The 11,570-nt window shown below is 39.8% G+C and overlaps 1 protein-coding gene across 1 annotated transcript; it reads right to left on the bottom strand.

Annotated features, from left to right (window-relative positions):
- Positions 1–2,224: 2,224 nt before the first annotated feature.
- On the bottom strand, positions 2,225–3,580 carry DRD1 (dopamine receptor D1). Its single transcript, XM_066589826.1, has one exon. It carries the CDS (start codon positions 3,578–3,580, stop codon positions 2,225–2,227), a length of 1,356 nt encoding a protein of 451 aa, XP_066445923.1.
- Between the last annotated feature and the right edge of the window lie 7,990 nt (positions 3,581–11,570).

The raw sequence follows: 11,570 nt of genomic DNA, 5'->3' as shown, positions 1-11,570 counted from the left end.
GACTGGTACCTGCTTTTAAAAGTTTCTGTCACTAGAGATTATTTGACAACTGACATAAAAAGTGACTCTCTGGTTTCAAGACAAAACTCTGTCTCAAGACCAGAGTGGGAGGGGGGTACATTACTTGCAGTTGTTCTTTTCTCCTGTCCTTCTGATTAACAAGTTTAGGTTCTCATTTTTGGCCATCCAAGATCATCAGACTACCTAATCCCTCACAATCCATTGGAAGAGTTAGACTACCAATGCACTACATCTGCTCACTGATTGGCCAGAGTTGCTCATATGCTCAGCAATGGCCAATCAGGGAGCAGTGCACACACAGTATGCACTAGGTATTGGAAAATTGTTGCAGCCATCTTGAACAGCTGAAAATGGGGCCTAAAACCAGCAGAGTAGAGGGGATGAGCAGAGAATAACAATTGCATTTAACATATCCTCAACCCCATGCTTCACTAGGACAGAATTTTGGCCTCAAAACTAGAGGCTCGCTTTAATAGTATATGGATGTTATATACCAACAATATTTTGCTAGTGCAGACCAAACTTTCCCTCACCAAAACTTTAAATGTAGGATCCACAGCATTCAGTAGTTACAGCAGTACCTTCAGCTATTCTCCTATCTAGTGCAAATTCTGTCCTATTAGTTTAATAGGAACTGTAAGAGAGTCACATTCACTGTGAGACTATGTTGCAATACAACAGTATAATCTATCAATTGCCATAATCGTAGAAGTTGGGATTCCTCTTTAAGACCTTGTTCACACAGTACATTTTTATTTTGATTTGATTTCTGAATGTGTCTTCTTTCAGCCCAAAGAGGGATTGGATCAAAAACGAGGAGAACTATTAAAGGTTGTTCCCATGGGGCAGACCTAGTGTGGGTTTTTCCTCAGCAGAAGATCTGTAGCAAATCTACTGATAATCTGCAGCGGCAAGACCTCAACAAAGTGAAGTTTCAGTGTGGAAATGCTACAGATTTGCCAGTTTTCACCCTTCATACATGCACAGTAAAAATCAGCAGCAAATCATTGAGATGCTACAGATTTAAACTCTCCATTGCATATTTTTTCTCGTTAAGTATATGCTAACTTTCTCCATGCCATATGGGTGAGATTTGATTAAATCTCATCCACTATGTTGCTGCTATAAATACGGCAGATTTTCTGTGCAGAGATTCCATAAGTCAAATCTCCAGCGTTTACACCCAGCGGGAATAATATATCCTTTACACCCTTTATTTACCCTAAGTCTTTCCTTTATACTTTTCTTCTATTTAAGATCCACTTCTGACTTTGGCAAAAACAAATTCATGCAGGAATTGTAGGAAACTTGCACAATATGAACTAAGTACTGAATGAAAATACTGTGGTAGAAAAATAAATTTCTTAGCAACTCTATTAAAATGTTCCAATAGTTATTATTCATCCAATATTCCTTCTTATTGATTGTGATGGACGGCAACATAATAAGTCTGGCTAGCTGCTTAGAGCCAAGCCCCATAGTTAGTAGTGCCTAGTGTTCTGGTATTACATATTGCTTCTTTCCCATTTGGGGTAGATAACCACTAGTCCCTAACTTTAGAGTGGGGGGAATTAAGTAATTTTAAGTTGTACTTGTTGTACTGGAAATGATAGAGCGGAAGTGGGGAAAGGGGGACGGCATTGATTTGGCTGACACTAAAATACATTTTATATACTGTCTCCCTGATGATCCAAAATGTTTAAAAATCTGCCAATAAACTCAGTTCATTGCATCTCAAGGCTTTATCTATCGCAGATCTAGCAAGACTCTTGAGTTGTAAAGACAGACATACAAACTTCAGATATTGACTCCTGACCCAATGGGCTTACTGTTCTCATCTAGTAATTCAAGGTATTCTAGTCTATATGCCAAAACTTTGCACACTTAAAATGGCTCAAGTCAATGTACATTGTCAGTGAAGGATATTGCACCTGTCAAAAGCCTGCACAAGAAACAAAGACACATTCTCATAATACAGTATACACTGTATACACCATCTAGATAATAATTACTAATGGCCTCGTATTTATAAGCTTATTTCCCTGTGAACATCACAAAAATAAACACGTATACAAAATACATTGGAATGCATTTTTAAAAATCTAGTTGAAAGTCAGATGGTATATCTAACAAGGATCTGAAATTGTCTTCATCTAGAAGCCATCATTCATAGTTTAATGGATAGGCCCACCTAAGCTATTTTTCAGGTTTTGGGCTGCCCATTTTGCGTGATAGGAGTTATCTTTTCTAGAGAGACTTCTGCATCATAGTCCAGAATCCCAGAGAATGCAGGAGACATCTTGTCCATACTCTTAGATAAACCACTTTCTTCTTCTTTTTTCATAACTTCTTCTTCGGGACAGATAATAGCATGTGGAATTAGGTAAACTAAGTTACACTCATTTGGAATTGAACCTTTGGGCTCTTGCTGACATGAATAGACAACTGCCCCATTATTGTTTATGCTAACTGTCTCTATAGCATTGTTGGATGTAGGACAGAGTCTGTAGCAGCCTAATAATGTTGAGAAAGCCTTGCGGAAATCGGCATTAAAAGCATAAATGATGGGGTTTAATGAGGAATTTGCCCAACCAAACCACACAAATATGTCAAATGTGGTCGAACTGATGCAGAATGGCTCTGCTCCACTTGTGGATACACTCGGATCACAGAATGGCACCATACAGTTCAATATGAAAAAGGGCAACCAGCAGCAAACAAAAACTCCCATAATCACTGACAACGTCTTCAAGACTTTTGTTTCTCTTTTAAATGAGGTCTTCAATGAACTTTCTGGCTGTTGGCAATCAATGCTACTTCCATTGCCTGTGCTGCTTTGACAATTCTTGGCATGTACCGCTGCTCTTTCCAGAGCTGAGATACGGCGAATTTGCTTTGCTGCTATCCTGTATATCCGGGTGTAGGTTACAATCATAATGGCCACTGGTATATAGAAGCTAATGAGAGATGAAGAAATTGCATATGTCCTATTTAGGCTGGAGTCACAGTTATCCATTGTGGTACCTTGGAAGGTAATATTTAGATCGAAAAAGCTGGTAGTCTTTGCTTTATGCCAGTTGAGCTGCACAGGAATGAAAGATATCAAAATTGATAAGGTCCATGCAAGACTTATCATTATGAAGGCTACTTTTGGGGTCATTTTCCTCTCATATCTAAAAGGGCTAGAGATCGCCCAATACCTGTCAACACTGATGACACAGAGGTTTAAAATAGATGCCGTTGAACACATTATATCGAAAGCAACCCATATATTACAGAACGAACCAAATGGCCAAAATCCTGCAATCTCTGCGACAGCTTTCCAAGGCATTACCAACATTGCTACCAGAAGGTCAGAAACAGCTAAGGAGATCACAAAAAAGTTTGTGACTTTGGACCTAAGGTGCCGAAATCTGATGACAGCTGCACAGACCAAAGTATTTCCCAACAGAGTGGAAAGTATTAGAACTGAGAGCAAACAACCCATTAGGATGCGGAAAGAAGAATCTTTTTCTGCAATTAACATGTCTCCATCCATGCTGGTGATATTTATAGTCATATTGCCTTGTAAAAAGAAATCATCTCAGAAGTCAGTTATTGCTAGCAAATTTGGCCATTTAAGTCCCCATGTTGTCCGTTGACTTGCCTTTCCCAAAATATCTTGGAGGGAACCATTTGTGGTTTATTGAATGTTTACACACAAGCCAATGCCATTAAAAAGCCGATGTTGAGTCAATACCTGCAGCAAGAAATACCATTCAACCTATTTTACCGACATTCTTCAATATTATCGACATACGCAACATCCAAAACTCTTCTTACAGCAGTCAAAGTAAGCTATTGATCCACTGTTACTGTCCGGCGATTTTCTTTTCTTGGTTCTCTCTTGGCTTAATCTTCATGCTTGGCATTCAGAGGACATCTTGGTATGTAGATCAGTGCAACAATGGTCAGTTCTTTGTGTTACCTTGATTTAGTTCATCAAAACATGTTTTCATCAAGCTGTAGAAAGAAAAGACAAGTAAGTTTTTTTTATTATGTTCACAAAGTAATGTTGCATATAAAAGTCCTTCCTACACTATTCTACAGCTTATTTTTTTTTCAGTCCCTGGAAAACTCCTAAGTGCTATAATGCAGCTTTTATTGTCATTAAGACAGCGTGACAAGAAATGTTATTTCAGCACTCACATCGTGCTCTGGATTTGCAAATGCATGAACATAAGAAAAAGAAGACTCTAAGCATATGTATATTTGTTCATGTCTTTCTTTAGCGTTACTTTTGAATGTTGTCGTGTGGAATTTTTAGCCCCTTATTACATGAAATCCTAGCCTTTATTTTCTTGTCTACACTGAATTTATCTTCTAGTATTACATTTAAGGTGCATTGTTATTGTTGGATTTGCTTCATTTGGTACAGAACTATATTTCAGCCCCTTAAAGGGTTATACCAGAATCACAAGTTATCCCTTATCCACCGGCTAGGGGATACCTTGTTGATCGGTGGGGGTCTCATCGCTAAGACCTCCAATGATCCTGAGAATGGGAGTGTGTCCCCATCTATCTATCAATCACTTCACCCTCCAAACTGACATCAGAATGAATGGGGTACTAAGTGAGCATTCTCATCTGCCGCTGTATTCATTTCAATAGGGCTGTCAGAAATACCCAAGTGCTTACTGTTTAGTTATCTCCAACAGTCCATTGAAAATGAATGGAGCGGCAGCGTGCTTGCACAAACAACAGTACATTTAGTCTCCTTCTATCTACAGGGAGAGCAGTAAGCCCACAATGAGGAGGACAGGGGACACAGGACCCCTGTTCTTGGGATCAGTGGAGGTCTCAGCCGTCAGATACCCACTGATCAAGTTATTCCATATCCTGTGGATAGGGGATAACTTATGATTCTGGTAAAACCCCTTTAGGAAAGCGGCATAGTTTGGTACTTTAAGATGCAGTGATTTTTCGGATTCTTACAACGCCATTTTTAAAAGCAATCAACATGAGATACTATAATTACTAAGATAATATACTGCAACACTTCTGTATTGCAGCATATTATCTCTATTCTTATACACTGACAGCCATGGCAGGCCTGGGGGGCATTGATAGGCCTCAAGTTGTCATGCCACCCATCAGCCCAGGATCGATGTGCTAACAAACCGTTTTTGCAGGGTGCCAGGTGTATAATACAGCTGTCATCCACAAGTGATGGTGCAGGCACAGCTCCTGAACCCATGCCATCACAGTCCTGTAATAGTACAGCAGCCCACGTTAAGAACATGTGGACCACAACGGTATTATGGTGCAAGGCAGGAACAGATTAAACATTCCTCAAGTTTTAATAATACATCTAAAACATTAGAACAGATACAATGAGAAAAACCTCTATTTTTTAAAAGGTATTAGAAGAATTAATGTGTTTTTAGGGTATGTTCAAACATTGTGGTATTTCCGAAGTGAAAAATCTGCTGCAGATTTCAGTGGGAATCTGCATCAACATCCACATGGATGTGGATTTTGGTGCAAATTTTGGAGCAAATTTTATCTCCCTCATTTGAAGAGATGAAGTCCATGCTGAAAACTTGCGACAAACAATTGGATTTAAAATCCGCAGTGCATGTCAATTCTGCACGTATTTTTTTCAAGACAGTGTGGATGATGTTTTTTACTTAAACATGGAAAATCTGCAGCATTTGCACCATGTGAGAACATAACATACACTAAAAGTTTTCAGTGTCACAATTAAAACACATGAAAGCACAACAACACAGCTGGCTGGAAGGGGGCAGCAATAATAAAAAAGAGTGACGAAAGTGCTATATATTTCATCAGTTTACAATGGCCAACAGTCTCAGGGTCTTCATGCTGGAGAACCAATGTAACTGGTGGGTTTCTTTTGTGACACACAATGATAGTTCTGTAGGGTTTAAAACTTTGACTCCAACTTTGTAAACTTAATTCACATATGTAGTTTGTGATTCTGTTTTTTTTTAGCTATACAGGCCTAGATACAAAATAGAGGAAGTGTCCCTTGCTAATATCTTCCTTTCTTTTCGATCCACTACTAGATAATAATACAGCATTAAAAAAATCAGGATTGCACAACTGTTTTTTGTCCTATTGCCACATTGCCTGATTGAACCAATCCTAAAGAGATTAAAAGGGTATTACCATCAGACATATATATGACATATTGAAAGTGTATGCCATAAATATCTGATAGCTGCAGGTTCCACTTCCAGGACTCCCATATATTGGGAGAATGGAGGTATCCTTCTCCCCAGGTCACACTTCAGAAAGGAAGAAACCATACATGCATCTCACTCCATTGTACTTTACGTGAGTTGCTGAAACAACTCCATTTTCAGAATTTCCAAAAGTTACAATAAAGATAGCTGTACACATGCATGACTGCCTCTATACTCCATCTGCTCCTTTTTGGAGAGCCACAGAGGGGGCCAGGATAATACCAGTCTGAGAGGATCACCCACTGTAGGTATGCTTTAAGATGGCCACACCAGCGTCTCTGACTGTCTGATGCATATTATGCATTAGTATGCATCATTTACTGTAAGACACTACACCTGCTTCGATTGACCAGTGCTGCCCACATGACCAGTGCTGCCCAATCAGAGCAGGATGTAGTGTCTTAGACTACCAATGCACACTATGCACAATGTGCATCAGGTAGTCAGAGAAGTTGTGTGGCCATCTTTGGTTTTCCAGGCCCTGAGAGTCACTTTAACCTATTTGTTATAGTAAAAACCTTGCTTATGGCTAGCCATATGATATAGCTACATTGAGTGCACTTTGACTTAGTTGACCAAATACAATATTTTTTTAACTTTAACCCCTTACCGCCACAGGACATAGCTTTATGCCCTCGCTGCGGGGCATTTAACACAACAGGACATAATCTTATGTCCTGTGGATGGCACTGAATCAAAAAATGAGTCTGTGCCATCCCGTAGCGGGAGCCAGCCTCCCACTGCAACAGCAGGGGATACATAAGAACGTTCCCTAATCTTAACCCACTACATGCTGTGGTCTATGTAGATCATGACAAGTAAAAGGTTCACAGAGGGAGCGTACTTCCATTGGGGTCCTGACTTGCCATTACTTGTGATCACTATTGTAAATGATAAGGCATTGCAGAACAGTAGTCTTGCAATGCATTATCACATCAAAGCTATTATGGTTCAAATCCCCTACAGGAATATAAAAATTGTAAAGAAAAAAAAATTGTGTAAAAATAAGACACTTTTTTACACATTTCCCCTATTTGTATTAAAATAAATTAAAATACCACATATTTGGTATCATTATATCTGTAATGACATGTACAATAATTTGAACACACTATTTGTCATGCATAGAAAAAAAACATTATAAAAATCCTAAAAACTGAGGCAAACTGCTTATTTTCTTTGTTTTGCCTCCCAAAAAACGCAATTAAGGGCGCCCACCCACTGGCGTTTGCGATTTTCGTGCGTGAAAAACGCCGCGTTTTTCGCGGCGTTTTCACAGCTTTTCCATTAATTTCCATTGACTTTCATGGGTGCATTAGGAGAAAAATAAGGACACATATGCAACTGACAGTTCCTATGTTAAAAAACGCAACGCAAAACGCCAGTGGACAGGAGTACATTCAATTCTAATTGCTCTGCAGAAAAAACGCAAAATGCAGAAAAACGCAAATCGCCAGTGGGTGGGCGCCCTAACAGTGATCAAAAAAGCCATATTGTACTCCAAAATGGTAGCAATAAAAACTACAGCTCATCACTGAAAAATCAAGCCCTCACAGAGCTCTATCCATGCAAAAATAAAAAAAGTTATGGGACTTTGAATGCAGTGATGTAAAAATAATAATTTCCAAAAAAGGGTTTTCATTGTGCAAAAGTGGAAAAACCTAAAGAAATTACAATATTTTTTGTATTACCTTAATCGTATCGAGCCGCAGAAAAAAAGGTATCATGTCATTTATGCCTTATGATTAACATGGTAGAAAAAAAAACAATGGCAAAATTGATGTGTTTTCTCTCTCTCTGCTCTAAAAAAAATTAAATGTAACATTTAAAATTAAAGTTTTACAATACATTACATGCACCCAAAAATGGTACCAGTAAAAACTACAGTTTGCCACACAAAAATAAGCCCTCAGACACCATGTCGACCAAAAAAAAAAGTTCTGGCTTTTGAAAAGTGGAGATTAAAATCCCCCAAAATTGTTGCATTCTCATGGCCAACATAGGCCATGTCCTTAAGGAGCTGAAGGTGTTGTACCAAGATCACAAGTTATCCCCCATCCACAGGATAGGGTTTAACTTGCTGATCGGTGGAGGTCTCACTATTGAGATGCTCATCGATCTTGAGAATTGGGGTCCTGTGTCCCCCTCTGCCTGTCACTGCAGGGGTCACTTCTCTTGTCGCAGTAACATCAGAATGAATAGAGAACTGGCTAAGCATGCGATGTCAGCATTCATTTATTGCAATGGGGCTGAGGAAAATACCCGAGTGCTTGTCACCCAGCTATCTCGGCAGTCCTACGGAAAGTGAATGGAGCGTCAGCGTCCTTGTGCAACCAGCGCTCCATTAAGTCTTCTTCTCACTGCAGGGAGTACAGTAAGCCTGCACTGAAGAGGACGGGGGACACGGGAGCTTCTTTTCTGATCAGTGGGGGACTCATTGGTCGGTCAGCAAGTTATTCCCCACCTTAGGCCCAATGCTTACGGACAGAAATTCCGTAATGAGTTTATGCAATCCTATGCTGACAGCCACGATTTGACTGTGTGAAAACTTTCATGGTATTAAAACTGCAGCATGTCATACTTCTGTGCAGGTCTTGCAGAGGCTCACACAGAAACGTTACCATTGACGCGACGGCTCTGCTCTGCGCATGCGCAGCTAAGCACCAGCCAGGATATTGCAAAGCGGAGAGAGAAGGCGCCGGACAGGTAAGCGGGAGGTCAATGCCAGGGCACGGGTCATATGCGTAAATCTCGCAGTCGGTATCCGACCTGGCCGTAGGCATGAGGCCTTATGGATAGGGAATAACTTGAGATCTTGGTACAAAAGTGATACAAGATACATACTATCTATGGAATAGAATATACATTAATTAAAGCGACCCTCTGGGCCTGGACAAACAAAGACGGCCTCGACAGCTTTTCAGACTACCTGATGCACAATGTGTACTAGTATACATCATTAGTCTAAAGGCCTATTTAGACAGGACAAATGTCGGGCAAACGATGGCCGACACTCGTCCCGCACATACTCTTTCTCGTGCTGCTGCACAGGAGCTAGTATTGCTTGCTCACAGTGAAGCGGCTGCAGGAGATTTCACTTCCCCGGCCCTCTCCATTGAATTAACACAGCGGTCGTTCAGTACTGAAGGCTACTACTTACACTGAGTGATCAGTTCATCGTCCATCGTTTATGCCGCTGAACGACGATCGCTTAGTGTAAATAGCGGCCATTCAGTATTGAACAGCTGCTATGTTAATTCAAGGGAGAGGGATGGTGGAGCGCAGGAGTGAAATCACCTACAGCCTCCCCACCCCTTGCTGGCCACTCTGTGAGTGAGCCAGCAATACTAGCTCCTGTGCTGCAGCACTGGAGCGAGTATATGCGGGGATGAGTGTCAGGCATCGTTTGACTGACATTTGTCTCTTCTAAATGGTCCTTTAGACACTGTACCTGCTTTGATTGACCAGTGCTGCCCATATGAGTAATGCTAGCCAGTCAGATCAGCATGTAATGTCTTAGACTAAGGATGCATACTATACACAACGCGCATCGGGTAGTCAGAGAAATGCTTCGGCCATCTTTGTATGTCCAGGCCTCGAAGGTCACTTTAATTTTATTCCAAAAAGAGTAAACACAATCTCTGCAGTTTCTCTTTGAGTTGGTCTGGTATGTTGTGCTCTTGCCTTCGAAAGCAGAATACTTTCTCTCATGGCAGTTTAGAATATTGTGAATTCCCTGTTCATGTCTAAACTCCTTCCTTTAACATATTTTATTCATAGACTGTAAACACGTATGTCATTTAATGTCAGATAAATATTTCAGATTGCATCAGCTAACATGAGCAACATTCTCTTGAACAGAGGCTGCATTCAGTTTCAATGATCATAGGACCACTGAGTTGTGGATCAAATATGCAAATATATCCGTACCCTACATATGGTTATTTTACCCTTGGGACAGGCATAAACTAATTAAGGATTTCCTAACAATCACTAATTATTCCAGTCTGGATTATATATGAAGGAGAGGAGATCATAGTAAAAATCAAAAATAATCCTTCTTTGCTATAGTTTATACCGACACCCTCCTTAAAATCAGGACAGCCATGTGTTTTTCATGACCTTCCTCCTTCCTGGCAGCCATATGGCTATATATGTCCTAACTGTATATGCCCCGTGTAGTTAGAACGTATATAGATGACCATAGTATATGCAATTTATGTAACGCTTCGGGAGCCAAGCCCTCTTCAACACAGAACCACAATGGTCGCCATTGGAGAAAACATTGATCATGGCTGCTAAACCATTAAACACTCCAGTCAGTTGAAATGCATTTAAATGTCCTAATTGATCAGGATTTAAGTGTCCCGAACACAAACAATGAGATTGTGGGATGCCATCTGGATGTCAAGGCAGCCTGGGGTCTTCTGAAGGCTCCCAGAGCTGCCATGATTGTTTACCTATTAAGACGTGCTTGTGGCACCTCTTTAATAGGAAGCCTGTCAAAGCACAGTATAACACAATACTATACTATTTCATTATACTGTTTAAGTGATCAAACAATTGCAAGTTTAGGTCCCTTATAGAGATGTAAAAAGATGTAAAAATAAGTAAAATAAAAACTTAGTAATTATTACACAAAGTACAAATATTAAAAATGTAACCTCCTCCCTTTTTTCCAAGTCGTTACATAAACAAAATGTAAAAATTGGTATCACTGCATCTGTAAAGGTCCAATTTCTTTAAATATCACTTTAATAATCCCGCATGCTCAGAGAAAAAAAGGAACACCAGAACTGTGCTTTTTGGGTTACCCTGTTTCCAAGAAAAAAATTTGAGCAAAAGGCAATCAAAAAAGTTGTATGTACCCCAAAATGTACCAATAGAAACTAAAGATCACTCTACAAAAAACAAGCTTGCACCCATCCCCAACGAAAAAAAAAAAAAAATGATGGGGTTCAAAAGATGGCAGCAGAAAGCAATTTTTTTTAAAGGTATTTAATTTTTTAGGTAATAATACATAAAGGCAAATACATTTAGTATTGATGTAATCATACTGACCCATAGCATATAGATATTCCTGAAAAAAACAATCTTTCGTGTAGCTGTGTCCTGGGAAAAATAAAAAGTTATGATTTTTTGAAAATGTAGATACCAGAACGTGACTTGGAACACAAAAGGGTTTGGTCATAAAAGGGTTAAGGTGCTGGTGTGGTTCTGCAGAGGGTAATTCCAATGCCGGTTTATGTTGTTTTCAGTGAAGGAAAACTCACACGGCATGAGCTGGTACCCCTTCCACAA

This window comes from Eleutherodactylus coqui, chromosome 2, assembly GCF_035609145.1.
Source record: "Eleutherodactylus coqui strain aEleCoq1 chromosome 2, aEleCoq1.hap1, whole genome shotgun sequence".
Lineage (NCBI taxonomy): Eukaryota > Metazoa > Chordata > Amphibia > Anura > Eleutherodactylidae > Eleutherodactylus > Eleutherodactylus coqui.
The sequence above is the reverse complement of the archived record's forward strand: the minus strand, read 5'-3'. Positions and strand labels throughout refer to the sequence as shown.